The 14,611-nt window shown below is 39.4% G+C and overlaps 1 protein-coding gene across 12 annotated transcripts in view; it reads left to right on the forward strand.

Moving 5' to 3' along the window:
* LIMCH1 (LIM and calponin homology domains 1) overlaps window positions 1-14,611 on the forward strand; it is a 325,835-nt gene that overhangs the window by 237,139 nt on the left and 74,085 nt on the right. For 10 of the 12 annotated variants that reach the window (XM_058546963.1, XM_058546967.1, XM_058546962.1 and 7 more), the window contains exons 7-8: window positions 2,530-2,725; window positions 8,485-8,737. In XM_058546963.1, the coding sequence (XP_058402946.1) occupies window positions 2,530-2,725; window positions 8,485-8,737 (449 nt within the window). Of the gene's footprint in view, window positions 1-2,529; window positions 2,726-8,484; window positions 8,738-9,811; window positions 10,076-14,611 lie in introns of all 12 variants that reach the window. The other 2 variants (XM_058546972.1, XM_058546961.1) reach the window with 1 other exon arrangement.

A 14,611-nucleotide genomic window follows, 5' to 3' on the forward strand; every position in this document is an offset into this window, starting at 1 on the left:
ACTAGTGGCTCAGCTCCCTGAATGTCTGCCCTTCCTGATGGGAAATTGGGCCCAAGACGTCTAGATATGGGATATAAGTGGAGAAGGAGAAGAGTATCAGTGTGTGTATAACTACATTTATAAATTTTGCATGATTTATATATTGACATTTATATACCCAAATGAATACATAGTAGTAATTATAACCATAGCTAACACTTTTTGAACGCTTATTGTGGGTCAGGCATTTTTCTGAATGCTTTCCATATAGTAACACGTTTAATCCTCCCAGCAATCCTTTGAGATAGGTGTTGTTATTAACTCCATTTTACAGATAAGAAAACTGAGATCAAACCCGGTAAAATAACTTGCCTAAGGTCTTACAGCTGACAAGGGTGGAACCAGGATTTAAATCCAGTCAGTCCAGCTTCCAAGACCACGCTCTTAACCTACCCTAAACTGCCTCTCTTTTGCAGTATTTATAGTTTGATGATCTAGGCATAAACAACATTTAGTGAAGGGACATTATCCAGGTTAGCATTTCCAGTAGTTGGAAGAAGTGATGATGCTGATGGTGGCAGCTATAACTACACCAGAGTTGATCAAACATTGTTGGGTTTTACCATTTGGGATTTAGAGACAGAGTCTTGTGTTGGAACCATAGCTTTGCTGCTTACTGTGTGACCTCAGTCAAGTTACTTAACCTCTCTGATTCTGAACTTTTCTCTTCTGTAAAATGAGGACAGTGCTAACCGCATCATTGAGCAGCTGGTGGGGGTTGGGGGCTTGGAGGCTGGGGGGTGAGGATTAAATAATATAACATACAAAAATCGTCAAGTATAGCCCCAGACATATAGTAAGTGTTTAATAAAAATAACCTTCATTTTTTAGCCATTTGGCCTATTCTCAGTGGATAAATAATCCAAGATAATTACTTGCATTTCCAAAGAAATTAAATACAAAACCATATCCAAATTAGATCTATACTTTTCAGTTAGTCATGAGTTCTTCTCTTTCCAGCTAGTCAGGCCTGGCTTTTGTTCAAGTCCTGGTTAACTTTTGACCTACAAGTAAGCCACCGTAATTTCCATAACTGGAATTTCTGCCTTCCTTTGGAGGGTCATGTCGGCTGGACTCACCCAGGCCATTTGACAACCTTCAGGGGCACTAATCAGGTCCTCAGTGTGGAGACTGCAGGGTGCTCCTCTCAACCCTGCCCTTCTCCTCTCTCCCACTCCCTTCTCCGGACGCCAAACCTGGGTGTACCTTGTGCATTACAGCTACTCCGTCCCTCCAAAATACCTCCCGCTGGGGAGTACGTCGGAGGATCTGGATATAATTGATAGAAGCAGCTGGCAAAGGCACTTCCTACAAAGACATTGGCTCCAGTGGGCATGTTCGTCAAGTTAGACAGTTTCCAAAATCGCTAACATGGAGAATATTTATTTATTTTTCCTTTCTATTGGGAATGTGGAGAGGACCTTTCTGAGCATCCCAGGAAATCCAGTGTGACATTCCAGTCTTTGCCAATGAGAACATGCCCCTCTACCAATGTCCTCCGCAGCCCTGATTTTAAGCGACAGTCTGGAGGAGATTAAATTGAGGTTTATCTTTGAGTGACTGGAGTTATTTTTGTTTTCGTCAGCCTGGGCTATTGTAATTAATGCTAAGGCATTGGCGGGAACAAGGCTTTTATTATAACACGAGGGTGAGGATGGCTTTGACTGACCTTTTTCCTGCTGGAGTTTCAGTGTTTTAGTATGTGCTGCTTGCGCTGGAAAGAATTTATAATCACAGGCTGTCAAAGACAGCCATTGTTCTCACCACTCTGAACATGTGGGTCAGCCACAAGTGCTTTCAGCTCCCCAGCGCCAAGAGCTGGCCACGAGCGAGAGCATGCCTGGATTCTTCTGAGGCATCAGGAAAAGCAGTTTGCATATTTTTCATTGCTTTTTTTTTTTTTTTTTTAACTTTTTGCCTCAGAAAGACAGCTCCTTTTCAGAGCAGAAATTTCCCTTCAAGGTAGCAGGAGATGGAAGCATGCTGCTCCGGGATTTTACGGAACTGATTCTGCTGCAAAAACAAATGCTGTGTGCATTTGCCAGATAGCATAAACAGGAGCAGTTGCACGGCTAAGCTAGGGGCTGGGTCCCAGGAAAGACATGCACTTATGGATTCCGAAAGACGGGTCAAGGTTACGGTTTTAGTTTTTCGTTTTTTGTTTTCATCTGTCATTGTATTCTTGTCAATCCAAACTTTAGGATCTTTTCTTCTTAATTCCTTTGATTTTTTTTTTTTAAACACTGCGGAGTGTGAGTTACTTGCAAGATTTTTTTTAAATGTGCGAGATTTTCTGATGGGGAAAATTGCAACAGGGAGGGTTAAAGAATGAAATGTTCATTCGTAGATGATAATCATTGCCATAACCTTTCCATCCTGACGCTATGTGCAGGATTTTTGGGAGACCGCTGGAGACGGATTTTCCTGATACTGGAGGCTCTACGTCTGTGGCGGTCAAGTCTGTAATCCTTTCGTTTTATTTTTGCACAGGAGACTGATGACATTGAGAGTCCTAAACGTAGTATCCGAGACAGTGGCTACATTGACTGCTGGGATTCCGAGCGCAGCGACTCCCTGTCTCCCCCTCGGCACGGCAGAGATGATTCCTTCGACAGCCTGGATTCCTTTGGCTCCCGTTCCCGGCAGACACCTTCGCCAGATGTAGTCCTCAGGGGAAGCAGCGATGGTAGGTTGGAGCCTTAATAAACTGCACATCTTAGAATTAAACGTTAGCAAGGGCTGCCTTGTTGCTGGTGGAGGGATTGGCATTGGGAAGGCGAACTCCATATCCACTTTGCTGGAACCTGGTAACTCTAAGCTGGTAGAAGAAAAGTCTTTTAATGCTGTTTTTCATGGTCCTTAGAATTTTGGTTGGCTTTGCCAGCAGTTTGCTTGAACATTGCCTCAATGAGCGTATCTTCTATTGGAAAATGTGTTACATCATTCCTCCCTTGGTCTCAGTGAATCAAGACACTGTGCAGACTCTTAGCTCATAAAGTGTGCACAAGGTTTATATACCCTGGGTATGAGGAAGGGAAATATTCGAGTGAGTACCACACTGTATAAGTGAAAATGGAGCAACTTCCAGCAGACTGGAAATGCACTACACACACTTACGATAGTTCTGAAGCCTGGGATTGTGAAACTTGAATTGGCACAGTTTTGGCAAGCTGTTCGATGCTTATGATACCTGACCATTGACTAGAGCGTTGCAGGTGGCCATTAATGTATAGTATACAACCCAGACTGCCTGTTTGTTCTGAGGCTGGGTTTGATTTAAATCCAATGGATTTTATATCACCTATAAGGAATGATCATTTTTCTTTACAAAAATGTATGGTCGTGCAACCTGATATAAATTTAATGCATATTTTCCAGAAGCCGTATACCTACCTTACTTATCTTGCACCTTTGTGCTTTTAGGAAGGGAAGATGGCTTGGTTCTGCATGTGTAAACTTGCAGAAAGACACGAAGGCTGGTGGGGAATTTTTTGTTTCTATTTTTTTTAAGTATCGCTTGATTGATGCTAATATTTCTAGAGACTTAAGCCTACTCTCTGAGATGAAAATTATCTTTTTATAGCTAAATGATCCCTTTCAGCTATAAAATTCTGTTCCTAAAATACTTAGGTATTGAATATGCCCAGGTCTTGAGTTAATTACTCAACACCTCGTATCTCATTTAGTCCTCAGCATAGATTATGAGATACATAGCATCTTCTTTTCTGTATTTTACATATGAACTTTAGAGAAGTTAAATAATCGTTCTAACATTGTTAAGTGACAAAAATCACTGTCAGCGAGTAGTGTAACAATGTTAGCCTCAAAAAGCGTGAGTCCAAAATTTACACTGTTGAGCTTAATTTATCCACATTTCTTTCTGTTTGTCTAATAGATTTTTTAAATTCTAGAATGACTAAACTAATGGTTATGTTTTGTAGTTAAACATTGCAACAAATAGATTAGCCTCGGGGCCACATAGTATGTGACTCCTAAAGAATTCCATGGTGCATTGTGAGCTGCTTGAAAACATTTCTAAAATTTTATATGACAGCTTAAGTACCACCCACAGTATTAGAAGTTACAATACCAAGTGCATGATCTCATTGAGCTTTGACGTGACCAAAAGGTAAATTTACTTTTACAAAACATATCTTAACCAGATTATTTCATCCATATTATTTTGATTTTTTAAAAATTATAATTTTCTTTATCCTGTTTTTTCATAACTGGTAATGCAGATCCTTTATTTATTCTGTCACCAGCTTTGAGGGGTTCAGAGTTTATAACAAGCCACATCTTGAAGAGATTTGAGATGGTGATTACTAATATTGTACTGATATGTGCTGAAGCACAATTAAGTTTGCAGCAATTAAGATTGATAAGCTCAAGTCTTTTTATAAATGTTTTTTCCATCTAGAGAATAACATGGAATTGAGCTTTACAAAACACCATCCAGGAAAGAGCATCTTACACACAAATTTCACCAATCAGCCTGATACCTTCAGGCATATGTTCTTGTAAACTAATCAAGACCTAATGAGGTTTTTAAAGAAAAACAACAATTTTTTATGTGCCTAAGAAAATGTAGTATAATTTTATCCAAATAGATGTGGAATTTCATTAGAGTTTATAGTATATATTTTTAAATGATACTAATCAAGAAGATTGCTAGTCCCATTAAACACTTGCAAATAGAAGAACATTTTTTTTTAAAGGCTTGAAAATTTATTTCCTAGGACTCACAATCAATTAGGGAAAATCTTACCATGAAATTCTCCGATTCCATATTGGGTCAGTATGGAGAGCTTTCATTTTATTATTATTGAGGCCCACTGACTCATTCAATAGGGACAATCAAGAGCCACACTCACAAGAGGTGCCATGGTTCTATGGGTTAGACACAAGAGCTACCTGGTAGGGATGCTATGGGTCCCAGGATCTATTCAGCCCATCTGTTTTGCTAGATAGGTGCCATTTCCTCCCTCACCTTTACTAGCCTTCCTTCTGAGGCCACTTAATGGGCTTCACTGAAGAGGAAATGCAAACCTTCTGCTCAGGTGCTTTAAAATTAAGAACATACTTTATAAATATGGTACATTTTGTTAAATGAATATTCTTATCTTTTATATAAAAGATGAGTTAAAGGAGAGACATAAGGAACAAGAGAAATTAAAGTGCTAGAGGAAGATGAAAAAGCAAAGGGTTGGGGTGTGTATGGCAAAGATACATAAAAAAAGAACGGCCTCTAGCTGCTGGAAGGGAGAGAAATGTAGCCCCGTGGAAACTAAGGCTCAGACTTCGATAAAATGATGTCATCATCATCATGTGCTATTGATGTTGCAGTTTCCTAACTTTGAGCATAAATAGAGAAGCCACCCTAGTGTATTTGCATGTTTTCAGAATGCAGTGAAATCAGAATCTTGTGAAGTCCCAGCCTTAGATAAGAAGAGCTCTACCGTTTACTGAGAGTACATTGTACCAGCCACTTCCCAGGTGCTGTATGCCATCTCATTTAGTTCTCGACAACCTATGAGAGCTGAATTATCATCTCCATGTCTCTGATGAGGACTTAAGGGTTTCAGGTACAGAGAGTTTAAATTTCCCAGAGTCATACAGCTGGTGTATAAAACTAGATCCTGGTGTCTAAGTCCAGAAAGATACACTTCTTTCAACTGAGCCTCTCTGCCTTGGGGCATTTGCAAATTAACTTTTCTTGAAGTATCTGCTGAAGATATTCATCAAAGAGTAATTGAGCGGGGGTGTGATCTGTTTATGTGTTAAACAACATATTTTGAGACTTTCACCCAGTATATTATAGATAATATATTTTTAGATATTGTACACAAAAAAAGTTTCATAGATTATAGGATTTTTAGAATTGAGACAAGTCTGACCCTTTACTAAGCCTTCATAGTTGATTGAAGAATCATTTTCTTTCATTCATTTATTCAATAAAGTGCAGTGCTTCCTCTAATCAGGATGCTTTAAGCAGAGGACGTTTTTCCAGAAGTGTGTTGCGGAGGAAGGAACGTTGGGCTGGGAGTTTGGAGAACAGAACTTGGAGTCTCAGAGGTGTTACTAACCAGCCATGGAGAAGGGGTTCTTTTGGCTTCTCTGAGCCTCTATTTCCACCTTTATAAAAGGGGGATAATGTCAAATAAGGAAAGAAACTAAGAGCTTGGCAAGGTAAGGTAGTATTAGCATTCGTTTATGAAGCCATTCACAGGGGGCTCTAAACATTTTCTATGACACTGAGACAGATATACTTGATAAAAGACTTGGGGTGGGAAGGGAGCTAAGTTATGAATTAAAAACTAACGAGTAATGAAATGGTCAAAACTTCAGAAGGGAGACTGAAAACAAGTGGCATAAATTATTCATAAACTGAATATTTCATCTGCAACAATGAACAACTTGTTTATGGTCAGTGCTTTTAACTTTTATAGTCTTTTGAAAGCCATTAAATCATTTCATCTCCAGGGCAAATCATTTCATTCCCATTTTTCGGAAAAGGACAGTGAAGTGCATTAGAGACAAGCCCAGGTGCCCATAGCTCATTATTGACAGATCCAGGACTAAAATGACGTAAATAGTAGTCAGCATTTATTAAGCACTTACTGTGTACCAAGTACTGTACCAGTAGTTTTACATGTATCTGATCATTCCCACAGCCCTATGAGTAGGTGTTATTATCATCCTCATTTTACAGATTGGGAAACTGAGGCATAACGTGGTGAAATAGCAAATGCAGTCTCATAGCTAGTGAGTGGCAGAGCTCAAAATGAAGTGAATCTGACTTAACACTACCCACTCTGCAAGGCTGCCACATCTCTTGACTCTTAGTTTAAGACTCTTTTCACAAATGTAAATAGATAATTTTGTATTTGCTATCAACAGAATTGAATAACCTCACAGTGCTCTCTCATTCAATATGAGTTTTCAACCCGCATTCAAACGGCGGCTACCTCTAATGGTAGTGTTTGTTTCAATGACAGCTTCACTCTATAGATCTTAGAAATCTAGTGAGATGTGACTCAGGAAACAAGGATACAATATAATTATTGTGGCTATTGCCCAGCAAAAGACTGATGTTAGCTGGGGCCGGCCCCATGGCCTAGTGGTTAAAGTTCTGCGTGCTCTGCTTAGGCAGCCTGGGTTCATGGGTTCAGATCCCAGGCGCAGACCTACACCGCTTGTCAGCCATGCTGTGGTGGCAACCCACATACAAAATGGAGGAAGATTAGTACAGATGTTAGCTCAGGGCTAATCTTCCTCAAGCAAAAAAAGAGGAAGATTGGCGGCAGATTTTAGCACAGGGCAAATCTTCAGCATAAAAAAAGAAAAGACTGGGGCCAGCCTGGTGGTGCAAGTAGTTAAGTGCGTGTGCTTCACTGCAGGAGCCCGGGGTGCACCAGTTCAGATCGTGGGTGCACACTGATGCACTGCTTGGCAGGCCGTGCTGTGGCAGTGTCCCATATAAAGTGGAGGAAGATGGGCACGGATGTTAGCCCAGGGCCAGTCTTCCTCGGCAAAAAAAGAGAAGAATTGGCAGATGTTAGCACAAGGCTGATCTCCTCACAAAAAAAAAAAAAAAAAGACTGATGTTGGCAACAATGAATTCCTTTGTGATGTCTAAAACACTCTTTAAGCCAAACCAATTCATTTATTCATCAGATAATCTCAGGATGCCCATTGTACGTAAAGATATTGTAATAAGTAGTATGAATGATATAAAGCCCTTGTTCTCAAAATACAATGTAGAAATACGTGTCGGGAAAAAAAGAATAGCTGGGGCCATAGTGTTCACAGGAAGAAAAGATTGCCTTTAGCTGTAGGTACAAGGAAGAGCTCCAGTGCAGAGGAATATGCAGTTGTTATAACTCAAACCACTTTTGGAAGGCAAACCCTTGGTATAATCCAAATCGGCCACTTTTCTGAATTCCTATTATTCTTATATGTCTGTGCTCCTTGATTATAACTAATATTCTCCAAGTGTTTCATGGGTTGGTTAAAGGTAACTCAAAGACAAAATCCTTTATAATTCTTGTTTGTCAGAATATCTAACACGGTATAAGACATGCAATAGCACATGCTCAGTAAAAACTCCATTGGTTAATTTATGTAAATTTTTTCTTTTGAGAGTTGCAGAATCTCAGCAGGCATATAGTTCTATTACAAATGTGCTGCTAATCATAATTCTCAGATACAGATAGGCTTACCTCTATTTTTTTAATTTGACTTTTCTTTCCTGATTAGAGTTGAGAGGTTTTCCCTGTGTAGACTAATTTAGACTGATATTTTGGATTTGCTAAGTGAATAATTTAAGGAAGAAATCCCCAGAACCCACAAATTTAACCACATCCCTAATATGGTATACTTGCCATTTGGGAACTTTGCTGCTAGTCGAGCGCACGTTTTCAGCACTCCTCCTCTCTTCCCCAGGGAGAGGAAGTGACTCTGAATCCGACTTGCCACATCGGAAGTTGCCAGATGTGAAGAAGGATGACATGTCTGCGAGGCGGACTTCCCATGGTGAGCCGAAATCAGCAGTGCCTTTTAACCAGTACCTCCCGAACAAAAGCAATCAGACGGCTTATGTGCCCGCTCCTCTGAGAAAGAAGAAAGCAGAGCGAGAGGACTATCGGAAGAGCTGGAGTACTGCCACCTCCCCCCTAGGTGGGGAGAGGCCCTTCAGGTAAGGCCTGAGCTACACTGCTCCTGCCCTGGCTTGAGTGCAGGTGGTACAGGAACGACAGCTCCTGGACACAAATGAACTCAAATGGCCATTTCAGAACTTTAATGTAAGATTACAAACGGAGGTGGGCAGGACAGATCTTTGGAGAGAGAGTGTGAGGATAGAACATAAACTTCATGAAGGCACCTAGAACAGTGCCTGGCACACAGTAGGTATTCAACAAATACTTGTCTAATGAGCAGATTTTTGAAACCAGCTCTGTTGACAGGACATTGAAAATAGATCTGTCACCCATGTCTTTCTGTGGAGACTGCCTGACTCCCACTCCTGTTAGGTTAGGTGCAGAAAGACTTATCTTTATGCAAAAAGATTTTTTTATCTAGATACATGCTTATCGAGATACAAGCTCAAGTATGGAAGGTATGCATGGAACATGCTTCAGAATCACATGTAGAAACTCATAATAAATGGAAGTTACATTGGGCTGCTTATCTCTTTAGAGAAACAAGCAGTGTTTTCCCTAATCTCTGATTATGCTTTTGTATTTATTCATTCATTTAGTCAGCAAGTATTTATTGAGCATCTACTAAGTGCTAGGTGCTGTCTTTTAGGCATTGGTGACCCAATAGTAAATAAGATAGAGTCCCTGCCTTCAAGAACTTTATAGTCCAATAAAAGAAATTTACAGTCTAGTCTAGTCCTTTCAGCAAAACCACCCTGATCATTGCATGGTTATTTCTAATAGTCTACCTTTATTATCTATGACTTTCCATGGAATAAACATTTTACTAAAAGTTTTAATTTTTGAACAAAACATAAATTTTACCCTTCCAGCAGAAAAGGTTTTTGCCTTTCAATATCAATTTTGAAATAGCTCTTAATCAATGTTGAGATTATGATGCATTGTATTAACAAATGGCTACATTTAATTTTCTTCACATTACCAGGATCATATTGCATGCTATGACTTTTTTTTTAAGTGAAAAGTAATATCAGAATGACCAGGAGATGACCTGTGGTCTGCTCCCCAGCCTGATATGTTAGTTTGGTAAACCCTATTGTCCAACTCACTAGCTATCCTGAAACAATAGAAGAAGAGGGAAGTGAAGTGGGGTCTTGTGAAGAAGACCCTGTTGGCCAAATGGATCCTGGTGGGAAGCCTTCTGATGGTGGGTTGGAATTACCCACTGGCAGTGGTAAGGAGCAGCCTTCTCCAGAGGCGGCTGCGGTGGCACCAGCTCCCAAGTCTGAAGATAAAGATGCTGCTGAAATCCAAAAGCTCAGAAGGCTAGAGCAAGCTGGAATCAAAGTCATGCCAGCAGCACAGCGCTTTGCCAGGTTAGCTCTGCAGGCCGAGGGCTGGCCTGGCTGGCTTTGTGCATGCCTGGGGAGTTGGAATCTGTCTGGCGTGTTGGACTTTCCATCTTGTTTTCCCACTTCGTGCTTTTCCTGTTGCATCACGATTCCCTACTCGGAGCAAATAGAAATAGCTGGTAGTCTTTGCCCTAGAGCCTGTCCCTGCTAAGTACTTGGTTATTTGAAATGGAGGTGAAGAGTGAGCTTACTGCTGCTTAATTAGACCTTGTCCTAGTCGAGTATTTGTGGTCTGTCATTTGTGGGCTGCAAGATTTACCTAGAATAACATTTTGTTTTTCAATTGTTTGTGGCTTGTTACTTTTCACACTACTTCTAAATGGCTCTTATCCTACTTTACACATCACTAGAAAATAGTTCCTTTGAAATAGGGAACACTCTCTTTAGTGAGTGGCTGGCTTGCAAAAATCCACTTACTTGCTTTGTCCCAAGGGGGTAGTAAGTGAGACTGGGTTTATTTGACTCATTTTCTAAAGCATATTGATTCAAAAACAGAGAATGGAGTAATTACTTCTCTTAATTGTAACAAAGGCACTAGTATACAGTCCTGATGGCTTCATATTACATGTGAGATGGAGACCTTCAGCCATCAAAGTCACAGAAAACTATAGTTCTTCAGTTTTATGTGGAGTTTTGAGAAGCTGGTTAATTTTTCTCATCTAATAACTGCAAAGGTTCTAACAAATAATAGTGTAACCCAAAATTTATTTGACAAATTGAAATTCATAATAATTTGACAATTGCAATTCCTTTACCACTTGCTGTTCTATTTAATCCTAAGAGGTAGGTGACATACCCATTTTCAAGAAGAGTAAACTGAGGATCAGTGATAGTGACATGCTGGTCTCAGAGCTGGTTACCGCTGGCCTGGTGGTCAGATTTAGATGTTCTGACCACAGCACCACATCTGTTTCCCACACATTTAATGGAACATTTTCCATTTCTCTACATAACTCCATATGTGGTTATTTCTGTGGTCTAGGTCTTAACTGAAAATTCTAGCAATGACTTATATGGATTTAATCCTAGAGTAGCATTGTATTGATAAAAAACCAAGGATATACTTCTTTCTGCCTGTGGTATCCCATAGATAAGTATGTCTATCCTAAACATGTATGTGTTCTAGAAAACTCTAACATAACATCATGCTTGTGTTACAAGCAGCTCTCTAGGTTTCTGAAATAATGAAGAGTATTGTTGTAGAATCTTAAAAACAAGAAACAAATCCAGATGTTCTTTAAATTTTGGTTCAGAGACCTTGTCAGATGCATACTTTTTCAACATAATTTGAGCATCACTTCTTACTTTTTCAACATCATTTGAGCATCTACTTGCATCAGAGACCAGGCTAGATGCTAAGAATACAAAACTGAATAACATCCCCTTACCGTGTACCCTTTTTCAGACTTTTCCTGTTTCTGTCTTCAAGTCTAGGGCACAGTGGGAGTAGGTAATAAGAGATACACGTAAGAGTATGAATTTACAAAAAATTTGAGTCTTAATATCCTTGATACATGTACCTTCATTTTTATTACATCTGTGATGTCTTTAAGCTAAAATTTACCAGAGATGCCATCATCTTTATTTAGTTTTTCCTATTTTATTATCACCTTGAAAAATTGCCAGTCTACTTGGTTAAAAAAAAAATCTCATTTTAAAAACTTGATTTTTCCATGATTGCTAATGTCGTTGAATATCATATCATGGGTCTTGGCTACTCAGGTTTCTTCTTCTATAAATTGCCTCATATCCTTTGCCACGTATTTTTCCTTTTTTAAAAAAATTTTGTTGTGGTAAGAACACAGCATGAGATCTACACTGAACAAATTTTTTACTGTGCGATACAGTATTGTTAACTACAGATACAATGTTGTACACTAGATCTCTAGAATTTATTCATCCTGCTTAACTGAAACTTGATGCCTTTTGATTCACAACTCCCCATTTCCCCGCCCCTAGCCCCTGGCCACTACCATTCCATTTTTTCATTCTATGTATATGACTCTTTTAGATACTTCATGTAAGTGGAATTATGCAGTATTTTCCCTTATGTGACTTGCTTATTTCACTTATAATGTCCTTAAGGTTCATCCGTGTTGTCACATATTGCAGAATTTCCTTCTTTTAAAGCTGAATAATATTCCATTATATGTATGTATCACATTTTCTTTATTCATTCATCCATCGATGGACATTTAGGTTGTTTCCACATTTTGGCTATTGTGAATAGTGCTGCAATGAACATGGGAGTGCTAATATCTCTTCAGGATCCTGATTTCACTTCTTTGGATAAATATCCAGAAATGGGATTGCTAGACCACAGAGTAGTTCTATTTTTAATTTTTTGAAGAATTGCCGTATCGTCTTTAGAGTATCCAAAAGAGCAAGGGGAGATCAGTGGGGAGCTACATTAAGCTAATTCAGCACACGCAGGAATCATGATGATGTAGAAAAAAAGAAGAGATTGGGGCAAAAGCGGGGAATTCCATGAGTGTACCATGCCACGTCAGTAACTGGGAGGTTTATTTTGTAAAAAACATTGAAATCTTTTATGACAACTCCCATCCTGCGGACAAACATAGAATCATGGTTAGTTTACAAATGTAATTCTGATTGATGAGTATTATATTTATTTAGTAATTTTTGCTCCCGTCCACATTTCTTCTTATCTGGCTTAATTTTTACATATTTCATCCAAGTTAGCTCCATTAAGCGGAAATTTGCAGGTCAGTTAATGTCATCACACTTAGATCTTTTGACTCTGTATTTAAAATTGGGTTCAGGAAAGCTATGCATATTCCCAGAGAATGTCCCCAGTAGCAAGGCGACACAGCTGCTCCAAAGACCCTGAATTCATTTGTTAGACAGATTTTTCAGCTGCTAGCTCTCTCATAAAGGCTTTATACATACCATACCACCAGCCTGGCGTGTCTGTGTCTTTGTCACTTACTTTTTGCAGCTCACAGTGGAGTCAAGAGTCATTCTAAGTTTATCCACATTTGAGATCCTGCTTTTAATGTGGCAAAAAGTAGCTTAAGTGGAATGAAATGCATATCATAAAGAAGAAAAGGATTCTTGGTGTCTGGAAAATAAGAACATAAAGCATTTAAATATGCTGATGTCTCTTAAAGCATTTGAACCTCAGTCTTCTGTCTTTGCCCTCCAGATGAATTCTGGCCACCACATCTCTGAACCCAACATGAGGCCTAAGTTACTTCCTGTAGCCCATTTCTTAGCTGGAAAAGTCTGTTTGTAGAGATGGGTGAGAGTATAGAATCATGGACGAGGGAAGGAGGCATGTAGATGAAGAACAAGGTTTTACTTTTGTAGGCTGTTTTTTGTTTCTGTTTCCCAAATATTCTCAAACACCTCCATGTATTATTTTTAATACGATATATAAAAAGGAGCAAAGGTGCATGTTATTTCATTTTCACTGAGTTTAGAAGCCTAGAAATCCCAAGCTTCCTGTCAAACAATATATGAGGAGGTATCTTAGCATCAAGGGACACAAGGTAGGGCTTCTTAATAAATGTGTGGAGTTTAATATTTATTAGAGTTGCCTTTGAAGTAAAACGTATATAAACTACTTTTTCTTACTATTTTAGTTTTATGATTAAGTTAGCTTAATTACTCCAAAATGTGAGACCCTGCCACAGAAGCCAAGATTTCTGTTTTTAAGAGGATAAAATAAGAACTAAGATTCACTTCCCCTGAATTAAAATGCCATGGAGATTTGAGTTCTCTGGCTTGGTGTTTCCCATTGGAGAAGTAAACTTTTTTTTTTAACTGAATTATAGGTTTCACGTGATTGGACTACTTTGCTAACTGTTTTCATATGTTTCAGCACTCAGTCTTTTCTGCTAGCCTGTGGGTCTTCTCAGCGACATAGTAATTAATTACAGAGGGAAAAAAACCTCTGAGGAACAATAGACATTTTAGGTACCTTTAGAGGAAGACCAGATGCAGCTAAGTGCCAGACACGTATTCCTCTGCATCTCTCCTTAGCAGACGCCTGAGTCACGGATTGTTGCTGAAGAGATTCTTGGGGATCAGGGCCCAGGCAGACACATAACTTGCATGAACCTTTGTGACTCTGGATGTAGCTGCCCTGTTTGGACACTGGGTGAACAGGGAGATTTCTGATGTTGCCCATGACATTCCCAGGAGGTCTAACAGGCTTTTCTGGAGAGCCCAGTTTCTTTCAATAGAACAAACTGATTGCCAGTCTGAGCTGGTTGCTTGTGTGTTGCCAAGTAAAAGGAGGTGAAAGGAAATGCTAGCTCTTCCTTAGTTTAAATCATTATCTCATTCACTTTGAAATATATAAGCCTTAGAAACACTGAGACAAGAGCTTTTCCTTTGCCCTCACCTGCTTCGAGCCCATCATCTCTCCTACAAAGATAGTCTTACTTGTTTTAGATGAGGCTGGACAGGGTTGCCAGGTTGGAGGCCATGGTTGGTATTTCTCATTTTGTATTGGACTGTATTCCTTCTAAGTGA

This window comes from Diceros bicornis, chromosome 8, assembly GCF_020826845.1.
Source record: "Diceros bicornis minor isolate mBicDic1 chromosome 8, mDicBic1.mat.cur, whole genome shotgun sequence".
NCBI lineage: Eukaryota > Metazoa > Chordata > Mammalia > Perissodactyla > Rhinocerotidae > Diceros > Diceros bicornis.